Source organism: Colobus angolensis, unplaced genomic scaffold (assembly GCF_000951035.1).
Source record: "Colobus angolensis palliatus isolate OR3802 unplaced genomic scaffold, Cang.pa_1.0 Scaffold550, whole genome shotgun sequence".
NCBI classification, from domain to species: Eukaryota; Metazoa; Chordata; class Mammalia; order Primates; family Cercopithecidae; genus Colobus; species Colobus angolensis.
Window position 1 is genome coordinate 1,569,464 of NW_012119044.1, and position 27,236 is coordinate 1,596,699.

Consider the following 27,236-nt stretch of genomic DNA (forward strand, 5'->3'; position numbering starts at 1 on the left):
CTAAAGGTTTTATAAATTTTTTTAAATAATGTTATTTTCTTGGTAAAAAAAAAATCATTATATCATTTATTTAAACATGTACTTTCTTAAAGCACTTAATATTCAATTTATATTAGTGAAATTGATGAGTTTGTATGCAAAGATCTAATACATCAGTTTTATTGCATTGTATTTCATAAAATGAGATTCTTTTTAGTTTTACCTGTTTTCACATTCAGTAATGTACATACAACATGGTAGTGGCATTAATTGCACAAAGTTAATGTAAGGAGCAATAGAGATTATTTTATTCCAGAGCATGTCCAAAATATTATAAGAAAATGAGGTTCTCCATCATTATTCATGTGGTTTCTCATTGCTGCTAATAATCAGCTGAAGAACCCAGTCATTCTTATTTATGGTTTTTAAAACAAAGACCAGAAATTGTATGACTTGATTGGTATTAAATGTGGGGGAAAGGTCTTCAGCAGATGCAGTGGTATAATTTACATTAAGTGAATTGTTTAGAGTCTGTGTAATATGATCAGAGGAATTTGTAGGCACACATATTCTTTGTCTTATGTATTGTAAATTTGGAGAACATAAGAAACGTGGACTACCTATATGAAATTTAGAAAAACTATTTTTAAAGGAAATAGAGTAATTTTATTTTATTTTATTTTATTTTTTTTTGAGATGGGGTCTAGCTCTGTCGCCCAGGCTGGAGTTCAGTGGCTCAATCTCGGCTCACTTCAACCTCTGCCTCCCAGGTTCAAACAATTCTCCTGTCTCAGCTTCCCTAGTAGCTGGGACTACAGGCGCCTGCCAGCACACCCAGCTAATTTTTGTATTTTTAGTAGAGATGGGGTTTCACCATCAACATGGTTGGTCTCCAACTCCTGACCTCAGGTGATCCACCCGCCTCAGCCTCCCAAAGTGCTGGGGTTACAGACATGAGCCACCACGGCCAGCCCAGAGTAATCTTATGTCTCTTATTTAAATTGAATATATATTTAAAATTTTGTCTATACTGAAATAAGAATTTTGCTCATTGAAATCTTCACACTTATAAATATTAAATTTGAAACATGCACTCTCAATGGTTCAGAATTATTGAATATTGCTAAGAACCTGATTGTCAGACTGCTGCTTGAAAAATAGAAGTCTCTAAATATTAAGAATAGGTAGGAATTTCTCTAAACCCGAGTCATATACCAGGTTGTAATGGGAAGAACGTGCTCCTTTTCTAGTCCTGAATCTCCTTATAGATAGTATCTTTTGATGCTTCTTAGAATTACACACTTCACCTTGTGAGCTGCAGGACTTAAATTGCAATATCCCACAGCTTTTAGCAGTTGCATTTTCAAATGTGAACTAGCTGATTCCATTGAGTGACATTTTCAGAACCCAACAGTTTAAGAAATATGTTTTATGATTTGGGTTTTTTAAAAGATAAGGATCAGAACTCTAAATTTATAGAAAATAAAGAGAATTTTCATTTTTCTGGTCTTATCAGAATAATATGAAAGAAACAATGTATACTCAAATAGATAAAAATATATTTTCTCTCAAATTTTTGGCCAATACCAAAAAAGTCTAATAACCTCACATTTTCATGAAACCACAAATTATATTTTCTTAAAGCTCTGTTATAGTGCTTTGCAAGGCCAATTTCCAGCATTGGGATTCTGTGGGAGACTTTCATTTAAATTGGACCTTTTAAAAACCAAATAATCTTATTTTTTGTAATTTGTGCTGTTATGATTTGCTTTACAATTTTGATGACTTTTGGCAGTGTAGATATTTCATAAATAGGAGAAAAATAGAGACCAGAAATAGAAAGGATGAAATACTACAAAAATTCTTCTCTTGTGGTATTTCCAGTAGCACTTAAAATAACATAAGAAAAAAAATACTGTTGTGAAGTATGTTTTAAGAAGCATTATGACAGCAACAGGAATGTCTTTAAATAGGTACGGATTTGTGTTTTCTATACTTCTCTGTGCAACTCTTCTGAGGATCAAAGTTTCATTTTAAATCAGTGGGAGCTCAATATTCAGGTCAACCCTACATGAATACAGAGCAAGACAAGAATTTTGGGTCAAATGATGGAATTTTTAGTGCCAGGTTTCATGCAAATAATGCTGTCATTTATCTAAAAAAATGATGATTCTGATCCCATTTTAAAAGAACCTCTAGGTAATTTGTGTTTGTTTTGGTTTTGCTTATCTTTTTCTATTAGCATTCATTAAGTTGCACTGAACTAGAATTCTGATCTGTTCTATCTGGGACTATAATTGATGGAGTTACAACAAAATAAGTGAAGGAGGTATCAATTCTGTAGGATGGATCGCATTAGAAACATGTCTTCTATCTATTGAAATTTAAATAGCTGGCCCCTAATAGGCTCTTAACAAATGTACACTTGATTAACGTTTATGTTATAATAATAAATCTTAATATGAATTGAACCCTAGTTATTATAGTTTGTAATATAGTTTTCACTGTTTCAATCTTTGCAAAATTATACTTATGAATACAATACAATCTAAGAGAATGTGTCTGTATAAAGTTTTTTTTAACTGCAGTAATTGCTTTCTAGCTATTGTTAAGGTGAACTTTGGACTTTTGTATAGCTATATTTTTTTAGAATATGGGCATATAAAATAAGACATTGAGAATTTAATAAGACAAAAAGAAATATGATTTTTAAAAATATGTTTTTTCAAAATATATTTGAGTCCTGCTTTAAAAACCAAGATCCACTTAGAATAGATAGTTAATAAAATATAACTTGTCATAAATGAGTTATCTTCTATTGGGTAAGGAGAAATGAGAATGTTTTCTGTGGGAAAGAGACATGTTGTTGATCTGTTCCAAGCAAGAGACTTTACATTTTGCTTGAAACAAAGCAATATGTTGTTTATATAAATTTTTAAAAATCATGTAATGACTGTTAGTCATAGATGAAGTTTCTAGAGTTACTTTTAGAAACGTCAAAACAACTTCTATAAAGGATTCTTCAGTAAACCTTTTGAGCACCTCTAATATGCTGAACACTTTGGTAGAATAAAAAAAGAACAGCAATTAACACACAGTACAATGTAATGGGGAAAACAAACAAGTAAGCCAACAATTAAAATACTGTAGGCTAAGTGCTCTTCAAAGAATAATATGGAGGTAAGGAAGAAAGTTGGTAACATAACCCGGGGAGAAATAGGAGAATAAGCAAAAGGGTTCCAGAAGATGTGACATTTAGAAGGTTTTTGAAGTAAAATGGAAACAGTCTGTGCAAGGACACATAGTTATGAATGAATAAAAGGTTGGATTTTACCTGAATTTTGGAGAAAGAAACAAGGTTGAGTGTAATACATCTGTAGAACTTTCTGAGTGAATTTAAGAAGAATGAAAATGTAAAGATACAAGTGTGTAACAAATGAAGTCTAACCTCCTTATCATGGCATTCTGCAATCTAGCCCCACCTACCTCACTAGGCTAATTAATACTTCTGCCTTTCTCCCAGTTCCAAAAATGTATACTTCAAACGAAATCCCTTTCTCAGGTATCAGGCGATTTCACTTCTTTTTGCCTATGTTTGTAACACTGGACTTCTCTGGGTTGTTTCTGCCCTGTTCATTTCACTTTTCTCTCTTTTTTAGCACCACTAGTAATATAATATCCATTTAAACCATCATTTCTATATAGAATTCTAAATAGAATTGGCTATTACATCATATGTCACCCCACTGCACAAACACATACTCCTTGAATACTATCAAAGCACCCTTATAATACTTCATTGTACTTGTCTTCCCTTGTATGATCCTGAGTCCCATGAGGGTAGGGATTATAGCTTAATCATCCTTAGCACCAAGCACAATACTTGGCATGTAATTAATGCTCTACTTCTTTTAGAAGAATAAATAAATTATCAAAGGTCAATGGTTTGGATCATTGGAAGATAATGCAGTGTGAGTAGAATAAGATTGTACCTAAGAGAAATGAAACAATGTTATTTATACAAAAAGATTATGCAATTTAAAAGTAAGATTTGTTCTTATTGAACTTGTCAGTCTAGGTAAAATATACTGGATTTAGGAAATATGAACCTTTGATCACTGGAGAAATATTATCTATAGTGAACCATGCCTTACTTCCCAGGCCTTACTGTGCTTTGAATAAAGTATTCACCATTTACCTCTTTTTGCCCCGGTTCTGATTGTGAAGTTGGCTTTTGTAGATATCTTGAAATTAGAAAAGGTGTACTGTAGGAAACTCAGCGATATTTAGGTCATGTATAAATGAATTAATGGGCATTCTGTTTTATGCATTAACTGCATGAGTTAGTATACTATGAATACATCTTTAGGTGAGTGACCTCCCTTACACAAGCTGCTGAAGAATCAAGTCGATCCTGAAGTGAAAGACCCAGCCTATACAAATAGTGTCCAGTTTTGTTATATTGTTTAATTGATAGTTCAAATAAAGTTTTAGGAGGGAAAAAATTTTCTTTCATTTTATAAGGTTATTTTTCTCTGCTTCTCTTTTATGCCAAAAAAAGTTCTCAAAAGTGGCAGAGAAACTTCCCACCCACACAAAGACATATTCATTTATATTATATGTATGGATATATTATATGTATGTATAGTCACACACACAATGACGGGGATATGTCCTAAGAAACGTGTTATTGGGTGATTTCATTGTTGCATAAACATCATAGCATATACTTATACAAACCTAGGTGGTGTAGACTACTACACACTTAGGTTACCTGATACAACCTATTGCTTCTAGGCTGGAAACCTGTACAGTATGTTACTCTACTGAATAGTTTAGGCAGGTGTAACAAAATGGTGTTTGTGTATCTAAACATAGAAAAGGTGCAGTAAAAATATAGTAGTATAATCTTACAGGACCACTGTCATACAGGCAGTCTATGGTTGACCAAAATGTTGGTGTTCCTATACAGTACATGACCATATATTTATATGTGTACATGTGTGTGTGTGTGTGTGTGCGCGCTATCCCATACTACAATAATCAAGAATACAGATCAATTTTATCTGGCAATGTAATGGACCAAAGCAACATTCAAAATAAGATAAAATCTATGACAAATGTACTCATTCTTTCTCTTTAATTCATTCTAAAAGGTGTGATGAAAACTCTTCTGTAGTGATGTCATTAGAGTTACTATATAAAATCTTTTATGGAATTCAGACTGTTAAATGTATTATTCTTTTAATGTTATGGGCTGGGAAAAATTAAACAAGGAGCATTACAGCTGAGTTTCACTACACATTAATTATTTTAATTGACTGTTTCTTAAATGAATATCTGATAAATCAATCTTGCAATTCCTCATGCTTCATGACATGCTTAACTCAGTATAGACACTTAAGAATCGTTATGATGTGAGAGCTTTAATACAAATTCAAAATCGTTATAATTAAGATCAAACTCTTACCTGATGCTCAGTTCTAAGCCTTTTCATCTTTATTTGAATTTTCTTTGACCCATACCTCGAATTTAACATTATAGTATCAACAGGCAGAATATATCATCAAGCAAAGCATCTTTAATATGTTGAGAAAAAATATTTTTGTCTTCAGAGCACAACATAAAAACTGGCCTTAACTGACATTCTGTATAAATAGTCATCACCCCTTGGAATTCTTTAAAGACATCAGTTCTCTCCTGGTCACTGCCATGAAGACAAAGAATGCCTTAATGACTCTATTGAGGTTATCATTAAAATAAAGGAGATTTGCAGACATCAGCTATAAATCACTATAAAATGGCCAGTGGGTAACCTTTGACACAACTCATTTGAAATAAACCTGGAATGGATTTGTAGCCTTTGGCTGAGCCAGTAAGTGGGCTAAAGGTCTTTTCCATCCTCTCCTTCATTTCTTGCAGTTTTAGTTCCTCTCCAAGTGACTGGAAAGGAATTGGAAGTATATAAATTGACGTGTGTATTAAGTTGAAGGCAAATAGGTCTATATGAATAATAGTGTTAAGGATATTCATGGTGTTTATTTGAAATATGTATTCTTTTGATATAAATTTTAGGATTCTGAATACATCTTGAATTTATTATAGCTACTTTGTTAAAATACTTCTTGATTTAGTGTCATAAAAATTTTGTGAGGGTCTCGACCAGTATTACTCAAATTGAGCATTACAAGACCCCTATCTATGGGGTAAAAAAAAAATTCTTCAGAATTAAAAAGAAAGTACGTGATTGCAGTCTAAGTTTTCAAAGAAATTATTACTTAATGATTATTTTTCCTATTGGCATTTAAATAATAGAGAAGCAGCTTTGAAAAGTTGCCTAAGCTTACACCTCTGTGACTTGGGTTCAAGTCCAAGGCTTCTTAAAGGTATGACTGTTAGCAAATTTTTGAATCTCTTCAACCTCGTTCTCTTTATCTGTGAAGTGGGGTTGATGATATCTCCTATTCTTGCTGTAAGAATAAAATAAAATATATGGAGATGTTTTGTAACTTGTAAAATTTAGATGTCAAGGAGTAAATCGTGTTAGAAAATCAGCCCTGAAAAGTGAACTGCTATATAATAATTTAAATTATTTTTAAAAGTTAGAAGTTTTTGGGTTATGAAACCTACTAAACATACTTTCATAGTTTTTTAATGTTTAACTTACCCTTCAAAATGTTTGTGTAACAAATAGTGTATTGGGCTTTAAGCATTTATTTCTTTTTTAAAAACTAGCTCTCTCCGTGACAAAATTGCATTATGAAATTAGCATTTCTTTTGGTGTAGGGAGAAGTTCTCAGGTAAAAATATGTAAAAAATATATAATGTATAATTCCTGTATTCAAATAGACTTATACTGTGCCTTTTATTTATTCACTAAAAGGTTAATTAGAAGAAAAAAGGAAAAAACAGTTTAAGTCAATCATAATGACAAATAATTGATTTGATGAATATGTTGAGGAGGGGAAAATACTCTTTAGGTCATTTCTAGTAAAAATTCATCTAATCCAAAAAGCAAATTTTTGAGACTTAATCTTCCAACAACTCATGCCCTTGATATATTTTTGTAAGTCTTCAGACTGTTTAAGAAAAAACAAAAAAGGTGGTCTAAGGATTCACAGAATAAGGAATTGATAGCTTTATGAAAAGTTAAAAAAATTAAACACCTAATATCCAAAATTCAAATCCAAGAGTCAGTCACTTTAGTGACAAAGAATTCAATCTAAATAATCCAAATGAAATGAAATGCAAGAAATTTTTTCCCCATAAAACTCTTCCTTCATGACATTTAGATTAATCATAATGATATTTATTTCACTATCGAAGTTTCCTAGTCACTTACATTGCCTGAAAATGTTTTATCTTCTAGTGTATAAATTTCTTCTCTCTCATGACCTATCACTCTCTCGGGAATAGTGTTTGTGTAACAAGTTAAAGAATTAACCCACCACTTGGGGGAAAAAGAAGAGACAGGGGTAGATGGCACAACTGTTCTAATTTTGTGTTCATAAAGGAAAATTGCTAATTAAGTGGCCTTGTTGTCTGGGGAAATACTCAAGGTTCGTGATCTTGTGCTAAGGAGAGCAAAACTGCGGACACATACACACGGCGTGGGTTTAAGAGCAGAAAGTTTAATAGGCAAAAGAAGAGAGACAGAGTGAGAGCACTTCCTCCTGCGGAGGAAGGGGACGAACGAGTGAGAGCACTTCCTCCTGCGGAGGAAGGGGACGAACGAGTGAGAGCACTTCCTCCTGCGGAGGAAGGGGATGCTCAAGCGGGTTTCTGAGTTTGAGAAGAGATGTGGTCCATTTTACAGAGGGGTTTGAGGAGGTCGTATTTGATTTACATAGGGCCCAGGAGATTGCTTTGCCCAGTGTCAGGTGTGCCGTTTACATAGTCTGTGAATCTTTTATTATGCAAATGGAGTTTATCTGGCAGGTACCCTGACACTCACACAGGGACAAAGAGAAGGGAGGAGATATCCTCCATGTTGAAGGTACCTGGCTTCTGGCATAGCTGCCGGCATTTACCTATGCAAGCTTCTAGCTTGCTTATCTATGCTTGCAGTTTGATTTCTCAGGCTGCTTTTTGTTAGAAATGTTTTAGAGGCTGCTTTTTATTAAAGGAAAATTCCACTGAGAACTCCTTTATCCTCACTAACAGCCTAAATAATTTCTTACTAACTCCTATATCACTATTACTGTACTGCTCTTAACCTGAGGAGTGGATCTCAGTCTAGGTTAAAGCAAGTAGGGTACGAGAAGTGAGTTTTGCATTTAAATTTTATTTTTACTTATTGGACTTTTTACCTTTTGTCTTCAATGACTGCCCCTTTTTCTCTATCTGTAATGAATGGAATGAAAAGAGTTGTAGTTTGGATGTACTGACCCAGTCAAGACTCAAGTTACATGAATAGGAGGAAGCCTGTGGCTAAGTAGTTCCTGACAATGGCTTTCTTAGCAGACATCTCTGAGTAGAAAGCAGTGAGTCCCAGGGACATCAAGCTTTCAACTCTTAAGAGGAAAGCAAGGGAGCAAAGTTCTGAAGACTGAGAAGAACTGAAATTCAAGTGGTGAGGAGAATTCATTACAAGAGATTTAAATATAGAGGGATACATTTTGATATTGCATATGTTCCTATTCTATTATTCACAAGTCAAAGTAACATTTGCTGGATGTGTATGTGCATCATACATAAAGGTAAATAACTTTTGAAATGCTATAATAAAAACAATAGGAAAAACTTTGAATTAATCGAGTTATTCATTAATCTCCACTATCCATTAAACATTTAGCAGTTAATAGTATTTAGTAAATTTTTTTCTATTTAAGGTATATGTGGGTGTAAAGGGTATACTCAGAACACTTTAAAAAGGAAAGTTTTCTTAAAGTATTTGATTATTTATTTTCTTAAAGAAATTTGATTATTTAGCCATCAACAATTCAAGAAAACAACACAATAAAATGAAATACAGTGATATGAATGTTACAGTCAATAACACTAGGGTGCTGACTTAGGCTTCCCTAGCCTTTTCTTGCTTCGTGTTTCATTCTAATGTCTAATCCATTAAACACACACACACACACACACATCCCTACACACCTGTCCTTCTCCAAGGTTCTGTGCCTTAGACAATTTGGCCTTCACTCATCTCCCAAATATAAACCAATGCATGGTTTATATCAGTTAATTGTCATAACTGTCATTACTCATTAAACAGTCAGTTATAGTGGGTTCACCAGACTGTTGGGGATTTGTGCCATAGGAGCTGTGCATGCATGTTTGTGAGCACTGGGAATGACTCTTTGATGTAATTAATTGGAGCTCATAATAAATGACTTATGCATAATGATGCTTTCTATTATTTCTCCCATTCTGCCAGGTTGCTATCTAAAGATGATATATCTGCATATAACCAGACCAAACTTTTCAGAGGTCTGAGAAAACATAAATCTCTCAGAGAGCCATAGATATATATTTTGAAAAGGAATTTTGGAGCCCTCTGAGAGTCCTTCAAAGTGTTTCATTTTGTTTTGTTTCAAGTTCATCAGTGTTTCATTAATATTTTCATCAGTTTTTCTTCCCCCACCTCAGTGGGCTATCCATGCCTTCATGTGGTATTTTTACTTCTCTTTTATATGACTCCAATGGATCAAACCTTCTACCACTGATTTGCTTTGATGATGTTATATTGTTCTGCTTTCCTTTTGATAGTAATTCCTTTTGTAGATTCCAGTAGAGATGCTGATGTGCTCATTTTGTACATTTAGGTTCAGGTGGAAATGCCGTTTCCAACATAGAGATGATAGTAGAATTTGATCAGCATGACTTCCATTTCTTTGTTTTATAAAGTTGTATTGCTCTGTGAGCTCCTGTTTTACTTTTTTTTAATGAATCTATTCCATCATTTAACAGTTTTGTGGTTCTTGGCTTATGTTTGTATACAGATCTTCAAGTGGAACTAACAGGAAAGCAACAATGACAAATGCTTTGTAATTATAAATTTAAGGACTTACCAGGTGGTGTCAAAAACACATTACATTTTCTTGTACAAGAGCGACCAACTCCTTAATTTCTCTAAAGCATTTTTAAAAGCTTTTGGAGATTTACATTTAGAGGTTAAAAAGAGGAACTGGTGTGATTATTAACATCAATTCTTACTGCTCTATGCTTCCTTTTAGCCTCTTGGTAGAAGAACTGTTAATCATTTCAAAAGATCATAGCAATCATCCAGCTGTAATGAACACTATAGGACAAAATAACCATTATTATTAGGAATTTGAAGTTGTCTGGGGACCAGAGGTTAAACGAAGTTGAATTGGAAACACCATACATTTCCTACTGGCTCATGTTATAACTATAACTGTTCTCATCACACATTATTGTTGACACATGTATTCCTCCCATTCTTCCTCTTTTCAAGTATAGTTAGAAAAACTTACTCTGTGGAATTTCTATGAGTGGGTTTTCATGTGATATTGTGGGTTAAATGTCTTCTAATATGACATTATTCTTGGTAAATATATGGAAACTGTATTTATATGGTGTATTTTTAGGATATTTTGGAAATAAAAAGTAAAATTAGATAGTTAATCTAAAATGAAAATTTCAAAAGCTAAATTAGAGATCTTAAAGGGAAAGGAGAATAAATATTAAAAGAGAAGGAAAGAAAATGTAAAAAAAAGGAATGGTATGGCATTATTTGGATTAATTCAAGGCAATTTTTGAAATTAAAAAGTGAATGTGGGGCCAGGGACGATGGCTCACGCCTGTAATCCCAACACTTTGGGAGGCCTAGGTGGGTGGATCACGAGGTCAGGAGATCAAGACCACCCTGGCTAACACAGTGAAACCCCGTCTCTACTCAGGAGGCTGAGGCAGGAGAATGGCGTGAACCGGGGAGATGGAACTTGCGGTGAGCTGAGATCGCGCCACTGCACTCCAGCCTTGGCGACAGAGCGAGACTCCATCTCAAAAAAATTAAAAAGGGAATGTGAAGTATAGTTGATATTTCAGAAGCCACACTATTCTTTATTTATTTTTAAATATTATGTGTGTGCTTGCACGTATCATTTACAGCATTGAGGCATTAATTCAACAAAGTCAGAAAACAAGGAAAATATTGAGATATTAAGGGAAAGTGAGCAGGGGGCATTTTAAACAGCAAATAAAATGATGGGTACTCTTTGAATACCTCTAAATTAATTAAGGGCCAGCAAATTAAATGTAAAGAAACATGTAATTACCACATTGAAGCACATGTCCCCAACCACACTACTAGCATCTACTTTTAAAAGAAGCAGGTATACATTAAGCAAAAGTGTAGAATGGCAAATAAGGAAGCCAAATGAGATGCTAGAACATATTACCCTCAGCTAAAGAAGACTTACATTTAAATGGCCATCAAGTCTAATGGTAGCATTAACAAAGCAAACGCATACCTATCAAAGAATTCCTGGAGCTCTTTCTGCCTGGTTAACAAGGCGTTTTGTAATTTGTAAGTCTAAAAGTAAGCATTCATTCATGAAAAGGGGTTTCAAGTCTATGTGCTATGTAAAATGATAGACTTGAATTTTAGGAACCTACTAATTAAATAAGGAGTTGGGATGGCTACATAAGTAGGATTATTAATTCCTTGAGGACTAAGAAAATAATTTCAAGATTGTTAGTTATTTTTGTCTTAGACTACTTTGACTCTTGCACATAAACGTAAACCTTTTCTCCTTTAAGTTCTGCTGAGCAGGTACATTTCAATCTCTTTGTAGATCCTCATGATATTTGTTTGTTTTGTTTCTTCTAGTAAACCTCTATGGACCTGTAGCAAAGAAATGCCTTATTTGGGTAGGAGAGGTGAGAGAGGGCTCCCGCAGTGCATTGAGGTGGAAAATGAATGAGAAAGGATGAGTGTTGTGCACAAGCTGGGGAAGAGAGGTGCAGCAACAGCGCACATTATGCAATTCAGGCTGTCGTGTAACTTCCCTACTTAGGTTAATACGAGTATTTCATCAGAGAGGATAATAGCGGCAGCATGATTAATTTTGCAACATGTTTCATGAATGCCTTTACTCATCCCCATTTGTTATTACTGCTACTTATTTCACATGAGTATTTATGATAAACATAGGGACAATCACAATTTTCAAATCATGCAGAGGAACAAGCCTGAAATTTTATTTACACACACACACACACACACATATATATGTATGTATACATTTTCAATCATTGTATGGCTGTTGAAGAATCAAAGTATTTTTATAAATGAAACATTATATTGAGTATAAAGACAAACTGTTCTCAAAGAAGTTTAAACACATACACACACTTCCACTTAAATATATATCTAGGTTTTAAATAAAAAGTAAGTGGACTTATTTTCTTTATTACTGACCACGTAAAACAAAAGCCTCAAAGCTCCATGCCTAAATGTCCTTTGGTTTATGGGTTTCTAATGCCTGGCATATAATAGCCATTAATAAATAGTTGAAATACCATTGGATAAATAATAAATGGATGAATGTATGGATGATTGAATAAATGTATCTGTTCTTATCTGTTGCCATTAGACTGGTATACATGTGTTAACTGCCAAATAAATTTTGATTTTCAATAATTAATTTAGGTAAATATTTGAGGAAGTGGAATTTTGAGACACCTGTGATATGGAATGAACCAAATCATCAGTTAGATAATGAGAATGAATAAAGATGTGAATAAAGATGTAAATAAAGATGAAGTTGAAATTCTGAAAGGTTTAATCATGTGCATGTCCTCGGTAGTGCATTTTGTGGTCTAGCAACCTACATGTGGGTGTATTTCCATGTTGTGAGAAGAAGAACAGAGAAACAGAAACAAATAGAATTCTCTAGGATGCTTGGATCTCTATTATCTAGTTCTCTATTAAAGCTCCTTAACAAAGAATTGAAAAGCTAAGGAGTGGGGAGAGAGAAATAACACCCCAGGATTGCTAAGACTGCTTTCTGTTTGTTAAATTATGTTTGATTTCTCTAAATCATTTGGTGTTTGTACATTATAAAATTATGACTTTTATACAATTATGTGACAGTAACATATTTTCTTCTAGAATAAATTGTTTGAAAACCAACTAAATGAAATATATTTTAACTTTGTATATTTATTTCATAGTGTTTAACTTTATGTGGAATAAGTTTATGGTGACAATTGGTATTCCCTCAGTGCATCTAAGGCTACATATTTGTTCCACATTCTTTATGCAATTTATTTTCATCTGTGTGGCAAATTGTCATTGGCTGGGATTAACTGATTAAGGCCTCTATAGTATTTCTACTACTGTGACCACCTGGTATTGAGATGTTAGCTTTCAGATAAGTTATCGTAGCTATAATTATGTAAATGGAACATCCCAGACCTGTATTTTTATTTGGATTTTACTTACTTTGCCTTCTATCCCAGAAAACTAAGATTAGCCTAGTAATTGATTAGAAGAAGTTATATCATGAGTGAGCTTCTAAAATATTATTTTCTTGTACCATGTGTACATGAACTCTTGAGATTTTTCCAAAAGAATAGTCCAAACCACTCTTTAGTATTAAAGGAAATTTTCAATGCTACATAGCATAGAGGACAGAGAAGCACAAGTCACCGAGACAAGTGAATTTGTGCCTTAACTTTTTTATGTATAAAATGGCAAATGTTTGTACTACATCATTTTATTGCAGATATATTATTTTTCATGCGGTTATTGTGTAGCAGAATTATATAGCTAGGACTGAATTTCAGAACTTACATTCCATCAATGCCTTTTTAAATTTAAGATTAAATTTGTCACAGAAATTAAAAGAGTATTGTATGTTGAGTCCAAAAACCTGGGTTTCATTAGAACTTTCTAAGCCTTACTTTCCTCCACAAGATTAGTAATTACTTCATAGTCGTGAAGATTAAATAAATTCTTTGGAATATTTATAATGAACCCTATAGATGTAAATTATAGCCTTCTACTAGTTAAAATTTGTTTAACTTACACATTTACTTAAACATAAATGCTTATATTTATGATATACAAGTTTGGAGCTACTAGGCAGATAACTAAATTGTCAACTCTTTGTGTATAGATGAAATAATTATGAAATATGTTATTTTCAAAAGTTCCAGTTGGCAACCTCATTTAACTATTAGGCAAGTAATTAACAGGAAATTGCTTTGCTCACTGCTTGATGGTGTAGTTGATAGAAATAGTATCTTTTTCCATTATTTTTGACCTTGAAAATTACTCACATCCTTTTCTTCATAAGTAATTTATTTAACATGTTTAAATGTGTGTTTTATTTGTAAGAATAGGGGTTAATCATGTTAAGCTTTCAAATTTCTCCAACATAGGATTACAAGTAAAAAACAAAAGAAAAGTCTTGCCTTCAGCTTTTTTTGCACATATTTATATTATAAGAATGCATTCCAGAAGTAAATTGTCCATGTCCATTTTATAGTTAAGATTTTTTAATTTTCATCTACTCAAATGAAAAATAATTAATATAAAATGGGAAACTAGTGTAATTTTTGTATTCTTCATAAATAATAGGCATTTGGTATACCAGCTCAGTAGTAAATTATTAACAGAACAAAATTGTGAAATAATATCATATAATGGGTCAAAATTATTTGTACAGTTACCAGTATAAAGATCAAGAATGTGAGTTCTTATTAATATACCATTAGCCTGGTCACACAATGGAAGAGAAGGAAAGGGCAATTTTGAATGACATTTATATCAACTTTGGAACTGTCAACCTCTATTATGTCCTTGGGGCCTTGCACTTTTTGGCTTTCAGACATCTGTGCTGCCTTAAATGGAGGTGCATACTAAGAGTTTCAGTGGGTCTCTTGCTCTAATAAATGCTTTGAATAGTTATCTTTCAGCATGGGCATATAATAGTTATTAGTGCTTAAAGCTAAGACATACGAAACTTCATCCCATCAGCACCCACATCCACATCATCTTCATCAATACCACCATTCCCCCCCTCACTATACACTCACACTGTGTTTCCTCTCTGCTCATAAAAATCTTCCCTGTTCCAACTCTGGGAATACAGTCCTTCTCTTTGCTTTGTTTTGCTTTTTTTGTTTTGTTTCTTTTTCTTTTCTTCACATTCAAGTAAAACAGCCATCTTTGATCCAAGCATCTCCCGAAACTTCTGCAAGAGTTATGATGATGTCAAAAAGAAGTTCTAAAGACGTCATGACAGAAGTCAGTTTCACACAGAAGGTAGTAAAGAGGTACTACATTGCGAGGGGAAAACAGTGCCTGGAATATTTACAGCTGCGTAGTAAATAGTAAAGTCCCTGACAGTCAGGATATTTAGGCTTAACTGACCAAGAGTAGATCTGGATTCTAATCTTTATTGTCCCATGGAATCTCAGTAACATTCAATTTATTATGCATATGAATGTTTCCATTATTAGCATATGTTATGTCCCAATTATATTTTAAACACTGAGGTAATATTACATGTTTTTAATGTTATCTTCTTATATAGAAGAAGCTTTTTAAAGGCTTTGGAAGTCTAATAAAACTTTTTCAATAGTCTCCCTTTATATTATTAATAGATGAGGCAGTGGCTCTTACGCTTAAGTGTACATCAGAATCACCTGGGAATGAATACTTGTTAAACACAGGTTGCTGGACCCATCCTCTGAGATTCTATGATGGAGAATTTGCCTTTCTAACAAGTTCCCAGGTGTGCTTATGGTGCTAGTCTGTGAACCACATTTTGAGAAGTATTCATTCATACTAGATTAAAATGTGAGGATACAATACTTCCATATTGCTGCCAATTATGACATCATATATAGAGATTATGGTTGAACAAGTCATGTTTCAGATTGAACAATTTAGGGATAATATTGCCCCTATAGCTTTTTTTTTTTTTTTTCTGACACAGTTTCACTCTATTGCCCAGGCTGGAGTGCAGTGGCACGATCTCACTCACTGCAGCCTCAGCCTCCCCAGTTCAAGTGAGTACCTGGGACTACAGATGCGTGCTACCATGCTCAGCTAACTTTTTGTATTTTTAGTAGAGACAAGGTTTCACCATGTTGGCCAGGATAGTCTCGATCTCCTGACCTTGTGATCTGCCCGCCTCAGCCTCTCAAAGTGCTGGGATTACAGGTGTGAGCCACTGCACCTGGCCATTGCCCGTGTAGTTTTTAAAATGCTAAAGTAAACTTCTCCAAATTATATGTTGCATCAATCATGGAATTATTTCATTTCCTGTCAAGATCCTATGAATCAATATAGATTTGGTATAATCATCTTTAATTTCTTACGTATCTGATATCATAGAAGATTGCTAATTTGAATTATCTCATGAATTTTCAAAATTTCTTTTACTGAAACAAACAATATAAACTGAAATAAGATGTATTACAAGAGTAATTTTTTTCCTAGTCTGTTCATGGGATTCTTAAGTGCACATAACTACAGAATCAAATAATAATCTAATAATATTAAACCACTTAAAAATATAGACTTGATGCCAGGCGCCATGGCTCACACCTGTAATCCCAGCACTTTGGGAGGCCAAGGCAGGCAGATCACTTGAGGTCAGGAGTTCAAGACTAGCCTGGCCAACATGGTGAAACCTCGTCTCTACTAAAAATACAAAAATTAGCCAGACATGGTGGTGTGCACCTGTAGTCCCAGCTACCCAGGAGGCTGAGGCAGGAGAATCACTTGAACTGGGAGGCGGAGATCACAATGAACCAAGATTGCACCACTGCACTCCAGCCTGGGCAACAGAGCAAGACTCCATCTCAAAAAAAAAAAAAAAATTAAGTTAAAAAAAGTGTGTGTGTATATGTGTGTGTGTGTGTGTGTGTGTGTATATATATATATATATATATCAACTTGAAATTGATGTCATATTTTACCATTTGACCATTTTGTAAAGTGATTCATTTCAGTGGTTCTTTTGGTAAAACTGTGCATTAAACTTTTGTATACAGTAATTAACATACACTTTAATGTCACATGACTACCCCATTTGATTAAAAATTTTTCTACTTTCAACAGATCATCCTGTTATTGGTAAATATTTTTTGTTCTTAACTCATGAAATAGCTAAGTGGAAACTAAATTTTTATTCTACAATGATATTAATGTAAAATTTTATATATTGTAAACATTGATATATAAACAAGTGGCACAATATTCCAATGTTAGAGCACAGGAAAGGAACAAAATAACCTTTTCAATTTCCAATGTAAAAAGTTATATAATGTTAATATTATCTCATTCTTGTATTCGTATATGATGTGATATAAATTTTAATGATACTGTATCCATAAGTCTCATGTATGAAATTACCTAAGAGAACGATTTAAAATTGAGTATAAACTGTGTTTTGACCTGTTAAACCATAGAACAGCTGGAAATCATCAACCATGCTGAATTGATCACATGATCTTCATGACACATATAGTATACTAAAAGGAGAACCTGGAAAACAAATCTGGATTTTGAAAACATGGTGTTTGTTTAGTGTTTAGAACAGTATGACATATAAATAAGTTGTACATATTAGGGTTATGTTAATTATGTTTCTTTTCATTTTTAGATCAACTTCAAAGGTGTTTCTGCAAAACCTAGGGAGAAAGGATTATTTTCTAAGAAAGTTAGAAATCTTCTTGTGTGTGTATTGAATTTGGAGAGTAGTTCTGATTGGAGGCACACAACTATCTGTGGTCCTCCATCATGGGTGTTCCAGGTGCTCTGCCAAGGCATCAGGGTACAAACATGCATCAGATCCAACCCCTTTTCTTTGGAGATTAAAAAAAAAAAAACCTACCTACATCGTATTTCAAATTTAATGTATAATGTCTCTCAATACAAATGAATATAGTACCAAGAGTAGCTTTTTAAGAATATTTCTTACAGGTTACAAAAATTATCTGCTTTCTGTGGATAGTTGAGTACACATGTATTTTCTCTTATACGAAAGGTATTTGGAATGTGTAGTTGAAGGAGACATTATGTTGGCAGCTAACCAAATGCTGTAATGTTCAGAATGAATGTTAAGATCACTGATTGGTAGAGTAATTTGATGGGAAATGACAGGCTGCATACCTGTTTTTTTCTAGGCATTTTTGATCAGCCTTTCCTTATCACAGCTCATGTTCTAATGATCATTGCAGGATGAAGTGGCACAGCCACTGAACCTATCAGCTAAACCCAAGACCTCTGATGGCAAATCACCCACATCACCCACCTCTCCCCATATGCCAGCTCTGAGAATAAACAGTGGGGCAGGCCCCCTCAAAGCCTCTGTCCCAGCAGCGTTAGCTAGCCCTTCAGCCAGAGTTAGCACAATAGGTAAGTTCTGTTTCTTTTGTTCTTGCTGATTTTCTGTTTATGGCTATTGAATGGAATCAACTTTAAATGGCACATCACACACACTCTATACATGGCTTGAGTTCATCTAGGTCCGTTTTAAACATGCAAATGAAATTTCACACTAAAGTCTAAGTTATAATGCCCTCCTGAAAATATAATCGTGTAGGTTATACCTATATTTCTAACTATGTCCGTACAATATAAAAAGAAGACTAAATGACTAATTGCAGCGAGCAGTGATGGTTCCAGAATGTTATTGTTAGGTGACTTACCTTTTACATCATTGAAATTTCCATTTTCTGTGTGAATTGCACAAAGTATACATTATGATGAAATGCATTTTGCCTCTATCATCAGTCAACCATAAGGATGTGAAGTTTGTTCACTTTCATTCTGCTTGAGGATTATTTGCAAACACCAAAGTATTATAAAGAGTGGATAGCTTCAATTCTGTATAATTGTAAATTCAGTAGAGTAAACAAAATAGTAGAAAACACTTTTATAAGCTGACTTTGAAAAATTCAATGATTTTAATTTCAGCATACATAAATCAGACTGTATATACTGATTTCAACACAGATTTATTGACATTTTTATTATTTGTATTCAATTTTTAAGGAGGCCAGCCCTCAAGGAGCTCATGGTTTAGTTAAAGGAAAGTCATTCATTCTATGGTATAAGTCAGCTGTAATAAGTGCTATTGCAGAGCACATATAAAATTCTACAAAGAGAGGAGAGTGTTGGATTCTGTCTGGGAAGGACTACAGAAGAGTATGAATTAGATATATCTTAAATCAAACTGAGCCTTGAAGAAGAGATAGATCGCTAGGCATTCTAGACAGTAAGAAAAAAATCACAAAGTGAAATAGTATATTTTTGAGAAATGCACTGATTTGTCTAGACTGTAGAAAAAATGTGTGGTGGAAAGTGATCACAGCCAAAGCTGAAAGGATGAGATGGCAGAATGATGTTGGAATTCAGGAAACCATTGTTTAGGTGTAGGGCAAGAATAAGTTACATGAGATAGAAATAAGCAGTGACAAAGGAGAGAATTGATTAAAAAGATATTAATTAAGGAAGAATTGACATAATTCAGTCACAATAGAATATATCTGGTAAAGGTCAAGTTGTAGACAGAGGAAACTAGAATTTTGAATTTATGAAATAACAAGGATTATTATGCCTCTATTAACAATTAAAGGGGAGCCCAGAATTGGAGCAGGTTTGGGAGAAGACATAAACATGTAATATATGTTGAATTTGAAGCACAAGGAACTATTTAGGTAGGCATGTTCAGGAAGAAGCTGGAAATATAAGCCTCATAGGTAAAAGAGGTGCTAGAATTTTCTATACGGAAATTATTCCTTGATGAGGTGGTTGAACACAGGAGAGCAAATAAGTCCACCAAAAAAGGCTGTGTTTGGTAAGAAAAGAAGTGGAGTGAAGAATCATAGGTATTACATTAGATACTAATAGATAGATAACTAATATTAATATTATAATATAGCTAACTAATATTTATTGCTATGTAACAAATTAACCTAAAACTTAGCAGCTGGTATTGCATTAGATACTAATAGATAGATAACTGATATTAATATTATAATATAGATAACTAATATATTATTTATTGCTGTGTAACAAATTAACCTAAAACTTAGCAGCAGAAAACAACCAATATTTATTGTCTAATTTATTATTATTTATTGTTTAACATTTATCTGTTTTCTGGAGGTCTTGGTTTCTTGCCACATTAGGCCTGTCCCTAGGGCTGCTTGTAGCATGACAGTGGACCTTCCTGAGTGAGTGATCCAAGAGAAGAACAAAGAGGAAGGCACAGTGTCTTTTATAACCTGTTCTCCACGTTCATCCAGAGGCAATTCTGCTTTATTCTGTTTCTTATAAGAGAATCATTAAATCCAGCCCAACTCAAGGCAAGGAGAATTAGGCTCCAACTGAAGTAGAGAGTATTAAAGTATCTTTGGATATATTTTAGAACAACTATACTTTTTTTAGATGCAAAACTGATGAAGAGTAAGTTGAGTGTCTGAGAATAAGAATAAAGAGCAAGTGGGTATTTTAGAATAAGAGTGAAGATAGGGTAATGTCATGCTAGCCTAGGAAAACTAAGTTTCAAAAAAGAGGGATTATTTAATGGTGCAACTTCTGCAGGACAATTAAAGAACGTGAAGAATAAGAGCCTTAGGATTTGGTTGGAGTTCATGGACAGGTAGACTGAGAGAGAAATTTTAATAGAATGGTTTGAATAGATTTCCAGTTATACAGAGCAGAAGACTATGAGGAAAGAAAGTTAATTTGGAGATGGAGACATAAACTCATCTTTCTAAGTTTGGTGTTGGAAAGTGATAATACTTTGAGAAGGTTAAGTAGAGACAGGTTTTAAAATAGGAATATGTATATTACGCTTCAAGGGGGGAGAGGAAGAAGAGTTAAAGCCATGTATAGATATGAAAAAGTGCAAAAGACATGTATAGATATGAAAAGTGATGGGAAGGGATTAACCCTGGTAAAGGAGAAAAACTTTTCTTCTTCCTGAGACTGAAGGAAAAGAAGAGATAAATGGTAAAATTTCAGAGAAATTTTGGAATGATCAGAATGAAGGCTGAAGGAGTGTGTATCAAATGTTTTAATCTCCACAAAGTAGAATTCCAGATTATTTGTTAAGAGGAATTCAGTCTGGGCAGTGGGGCCACAGTGAAAAGAGGAACAGTGAAAACTGAAGTTTTGAGAAGTTTGAAAAAGGTTTCAGACACATGTGTGCTTTTTCATCTTATGGTCTAACTCCAGTTACTCGGCTCAGCATCCTAAATGAGCTCCAAGATTAGATTTACTTTTATGTACTATGTAAAAGAAAAAATATTTTATTTGGCAAGAATCATTCACTATCCTAATATACATGTAAGCTTATAAATGTCATAGTGTTAGTACATGAGCAACTTTTGCGATGTTGTTAGAACTGGAATATGTGACTAGTAGAATAACTAATATGTTTTTATTTGTAGCGTGTATGAATATTTTTTCTTTAGCATTCCCAAGGATTAAGTATGGCAAAGTATTTTAGAAAGGCAAGAACATTGTCATTTATCATGACTTTCCCCACTACTAAAACATCTCTTTTTTTTTTCTGAAAAGTCCCTTCACCACATACACATCCTTCATAATTTCCAAGGATTTAAGTCCACTACAATTTACTTTTCTCTTTTCAACAAATGCAGATGTTGAAAGCTGAAACTTTAATGAGTAATAATGTAGTTGGATAAAAGCTGTGAGGATTAATGGTGTTGTAAAGGTCACTCCTGAAAGAAGAATTAGTGTGTGATGCCATTATTAAACCACAGAAAACTGTGGACTGAAAGATGACTTAAGTTATCGTTAATGACATGCGGCTCTTTGCTATATATCTATTAGCTACAAATATAGAAAGTGACTTTTTGAGGTTGGTGACCAATATTACAGTGTATTCTATAAGAATGCTTTTGATATGGTACGCAAATGATAGGCAGCTCCAAAGAAAGGAGATCCTTAAAAGGCATGAGTAGTTCAGAAGAATGATGGGTAATTTTAGAATCTTTTGACCAGATGTTATCTTTCCCTTATTGGCTTTTTCCACCTATATCGAACATATGTATAACACTTTTAACTTTTTTTTCAAAGCATTTTTTCCATCTATTTTCTCACTGCAGCTGTTCTACAATTATAGACCCTTAACTAGATGGAGTAGATATCCATATAATCTAGTCAAAGCTTGTTATTTAGCAGATAGGGAACACAGACCACAAGAGCCTACGTGTCTACCTAGGGATTTGAAGTAATTTTTTGTCAGAGCGTAGACAATTCTATGATTCTATATCTATTACCTCAGCTTTAATTTTAAGGAAATAAATGTACATAAAAATCTAGTAACTTATCCAGACTTAGAGCTAATGGATTTTGGAGCCTTATAACCATAATTTATTGGTTGGCATTCATTCTTTTTAGTTGTTGCCTTTCGGTAGCCACTCTGCATTGCTCTTTAGGGTCATTTATCATTTCACTCATACATGTAACAAATGAGATTTAAATACTCTCCCTTTGCCATACGTTTTGCTTAGTCTGGAGGGTAAGCAGACAACAGCCTTGGACTGAGACTTTCGGTGCCTGCAGTCTTTTTCCTAGCACATCTTTGAAACATATTGGAATGTACTGTTCTTAGCCTTCCTTCCTCAGAGGCATTAACGCTTGAAAAGTAACTATACCTGAGCAAATGTAGTAAATGCACATTGACCCAGTAAAACAAAGGGTAATATTTCCAAGTCCATTAATTGGCTACTTGATTTGTACAGCATCCAGTTTAATATATGATGACTTGAAGGAGGATATTATTTTGAAAGTTTGTTAGTTTACATTTTTATTTTATGTATTTATTATTATTATTAATATTATTATTATTATTATTTGAGACAGGAACTTACTCTGTCTGTTGCCCAGGCTGGAGTGTGGTGGTACAATATTAGCTCACTGCAACCTCCACCTCCTGGACTCAAATGATCCTCGACCTGAGCCTCCCAAGTAGCTAGGACTACAGGCATGTACCACCAAAAATTCAAAAATAAATATATATATATATATATATAGAGAGAGAGAGAGAGAGAGAGAGAGAGAGCGTCTCGCTCTGTCACCCAGGCTGGAGTGCAGTGGTGCAATCTTGGCTCACTGCAACCTCCGCCTCCTGGGTTCACACCATTCTCCTGCCTCAGCCTCCGGATTAGCTGGTACTATAGGCACCTGCCACCATGCTCAGCTAATTTTTTGTATTTTTAGTAGAGACAGGGCTTCACCGTGTTAGCCAGGATGGTCTCGATCTCCTGACCTCATGATCCACCCACCTTGGCCTCCCAAAGTGCTGGGATTACAGGTGTGAGCCACCGGGCCTGGCCAATTTTTGCATTTTCTAGAGATGGATTTCCCCTTGTTGTCCAGTCTGGCCTCGTACTCCTGGACTCAAGGGATTTGCCCACATCAGCCTCCCAAAGTGCTGCGATTACGGGCATGAGTCACTATGCCAAGCTGGTTTTTAATAAGCAAAATTTATACAAGGATTTTAATGAGAAAAACCTTTTTAGCGGGAAAGTGATTGAAGGAATGTAAAAGAATATTGTGATTCATGGAAAGCCATTGGATTATCAGGAAGTTGGAGATATCATTCAAAGACATCTGGCAATTAACATTTGCATAACACTTTACAGTTTGCAAACTGCTTTCACATGTATTATCTAATTCCTGTGAGCTTTCACAGATAAAAAATTGTCTATTTATCCTGGTGTCAAAAATGTAATGCTGATAAATGACCACAAAAATAGAAAAAAATTATGTTTGTTGAAAATCACTGGAAACACATATGCCATTACTTTTACCTACAACTGAAAAGTCCTATATAAAATAAATATGTAGTAAATAAGAATTTGTGTTGCATTAATATCATCTGTTAAATCCATGAATTTTAATAAATCTGTACCATATGGTCCAGGCTTCTATTGATAAGATGACAGAAATGATCAATAGACTTGGAATTATCAAGGCAGATACTTTCAACTTAGAATATGCATTTGTTTCTTCAACAGATCGTGCCCTGGGCCAAAGGAATAATAGATTGAACTAAAAAATGCCAAGTAGTCCATAGACCACTATGAAAGACAAATGCAAGACAATATGACAATAAAAACATTCACAAGGTTTTGAAGGAACACGTGTGGGAAGCACTAATCTTGTCCAAGAACATGTCTAGGGTATGTGAGAGAAGTTCTCACAGAAGGGGTGATGTTTGAATAAATTCACACACACACACACACACCAGAAAGAGCCTTTCAGCCAAAGAGGAGAACTTGGGATACAGGAGTGTGAAGTGAAAGGATGAAGGCCTGTCCTTGGAAAAGGGAGAATGTCGTGTACAGCTTAAACACGGGACTCATGACAGACTGGCAAGAGGGGACACAGGAAAGACAAGCAGAGTTGATATCATGAGGAGATTCTTAGGCCTTGTGAAAGAGTTTGGGACTTATCTCAGAATGACGATTTTCCGGGAACATGAAAGAGTTTTAAAAGTTCCAGTAAAAGCTGTACACTGTGATCTCTTGAAGATTCAGAATGCACATTCACTTATTCAGGATTTTAAGAATTCATGCAATTAAGCCTTTTTAACTTTAATTTTGTATTTCCTACACTTACTTGTACATGGAATTATTTTTTCGTGGGCTATTACAGATCATTATTTTATGAAATGTTTTTGGAAGCACTAGGGTACCAGAGGAGAGTTTGTAATCAGGGATTTTGACATCAATTTTTTTTAATACACATAGATAGATTCAAATATTTCTATTTTTATCTTTAGACGGATTCTTGCTTTGTCACCCAAGCTGAAGTGCAGTGGCAGGTGAAAATGGCTCACTGAAGCCTCCATCTCCCAGGCTCAAGCAGTTCTCTGCCTCAGCCCCCCAGGTAGCTGGGATTACAGGCAAGCACCATCAAGCCCCACTAATTTTTTGTGTTTTTTTGTAGAGATGGGATTTCACCGTGTTGCCCAGGCTGATTTCGAACTCCTGAGGTCAAGTGATCTACGCACCTCAGCCTCCCAAAGTGCTGGGATTAGAGGCGTGTGCCACCATAACTGGCATTTTTTTTTATTTTTTTTTTTTGAAATATTTTGAAATGCTTTATCTGGAAAGAGAGTAGACACAAATTCAAAGAGTGTAAGCCTAAAGACAGGAAAACCAGTTAGGAGGCTAAGGCACAGTGGGATATCAGGTGACTTTCATGAAAACAGAGGATGGAGAAGCAAATTTGAGAGCTGAGGAAGAAGTGCAGCTGTCAGGGCTTGCTTGCCTTGTATCTTTAGAGGGTAGAGGAGAGACCTTAAATTATTCCCAAGGATTGGAAGGGCAACTGACAAGGTCTATGGAATTTAGAAAGCAGGGATTGAGGCCGTGGAAAGATGATGAATTGTATACCAGACAGCTGTATTTCAGGTACTTATGGGACATTCAAGTAGAGAAGCTTAGTGAATAAACAGATACACGTATCTGGCAATCTGGAAGGGTTTGAGGCAAGCAGTAGTTATTTTACAGTTCTTGGGATCATTTCTTAATTGTTAGAGACATGGTAAAGACCAGGGGTGGCATATTGGTTTCCTAGAGCTGCCATTAGAAATTAGTGTAAACTGGGTGGGTTGAAACAGAAATTTATTCTCTTGCTATTCCGGGGACTAGAAATCTGAAATTAAGGTGTCAGCAGGGTTCGTTCCTTCCGGAAGCTCTGAATGAGAATCTGTTCCATGCCTCCATGCTGCAGACAGTCCTGGCTCATAGATGCCTAACTCCAATCTCTGCCTGCCTATTCACTTTGCTTTCTCCCCTATTTCTATGGGTCAAATCTCTCTCCTCTTTTAAGGAAACTGGTTATTGGATTAGACGAATATCAACCTTAATTTCAGGGTGATCTCACCTCGAGATCCTTAATTACATCTTCAAAGACCTTGTTTTCAAAAGAGGCTAGAGTCATAGATAATGAAGTTTAGGACTTAGATATATCTGTTGGGCAGACAAAATTCAACCCATTACAAGTGGTTTTGTATTTTATTTTCTTTCCTTGTATAGCAGCCATTACTAATTCTTTCCTTTTAGAGTTGATCTCCTCAAAAATTAGACTTTCTAGTTTGTCCCTTCTTTTCTGCCTCTGAAAAAATATATAAGGGACCTTTTTAGTTAAGAAAAACAAAAATTTTGAGAATATTTTTGGTAATGGTTAAGAAGAAACACCAAAGCATAAAACATCGAATTGTAGGCCAGGCATGGTGGCTCACACCTGTCACACTAGCACTTTGGGAGGCCAAGGCGGGAGAATGGTGTGAATCCAGGAGTTCTAGACCAGCCTGGGCAACATAGCAAGACTCAATCTCTACAAAACCTTAAAAAGTAACTGGGGGTAGTAGTGCCCATAGTGCCAGCTACTCAGGAGGCTGAGGCAGGTGGATTGCTTGAGCCCAGAAGTTCAAGTTTGCAGTGAGCTATGATCGTGCCACTGCACTCCAGCCTGGGTAAGACCTTGTTTCAAAAATAAATAAATAAATAAATAAAATTATAGTGAATTTAACAAAGTTACAGAATCTCACAAATTTCTTACATTAATGATTTCTAACCCACATTTTCCAAATCTCATTTGAGATGTTAACTGGAAGTTATATTAACCTTTGCCATCTCGTTTTCCTCTTAAGACTGAGGTTCACCAAACCTCTCCTATACACATGCCCTCCCATCTGATCCTGACTTTAGATGCAATTGTTGCTTGAATCTATAATGAAGGCAGAATAAAATGTATCTATCAGATAGCCATTATGTGTCTCTTTGGCCTTTATGGTCTGACGCCCATTTAATTGAACCTCTGTGCCAGCCAAGGAATGACATCTCCTCACAGATTGCATCATAATAGTCAAAGCCATGTTAACAAGAGTGCTAAGAGTGAACATATAGGGAAAATGAAAGTGTGAAGAGTAAAGAAAGGAGTCTAACATCTTTTCCTGCCTCTGCAGATACCACATGCTATTTCCTCCTTCACATGTGTTATTTCGTCTAATTCTTCCATCAACTTTACCTTCATTTTGTAGTTAAGGGAAGTGAAAACTTAGATTGGGCATTAAAATTTGTCAAATATCACACTTACCAAGAACTGGAAATCCCAGATCCAGTTGAATCCAATTTCCAAATTCTACTTATTTTACTGTGCCATTTTATAAAGTGACAGTTACTGAATAACTTTCATTGACCATTTATTATGATGAAAAACTATATAACCTCACTTAATCTTGACATTTCTGTTATCTAGTGAGTGTTATCCC

General features: G+C 34.6%; 1 protein-coding gene across 5 annotated transcripts in view; it reads left to right on the forward strand.

The window, feature by feature from the left end:
• SOX5 (SRY (sex determining region Y)-box 5) overlaps window positions 1-27,236 on the forward strand; it is a 1,042,185-nt gene that overhangs the window by 980,801 nt on the left and 34,148 nt on the right. For 3 of the 5 annotated variants that reach the window (XM_011961451.1, XM_011961450.1, XM_011961449.1), the window contains one exon: window positions 18,151-18,328. The exons of 1 other annotated variant lie outside the window; for it this stretch is intronic. In XM_011961451.1, coding sequence (XP_011816841.1) covers window positions 18,151-18,328 — 178 coding nt within the window. Of the gene's footprint in view, window positions 1-9,193; window positions 9,260-18,150; window positions 18,329-27,236 lie in introns of those variants that run through there. One more of the 5 variants, XM_011961453.1, reaches the window with a different exon arrangement.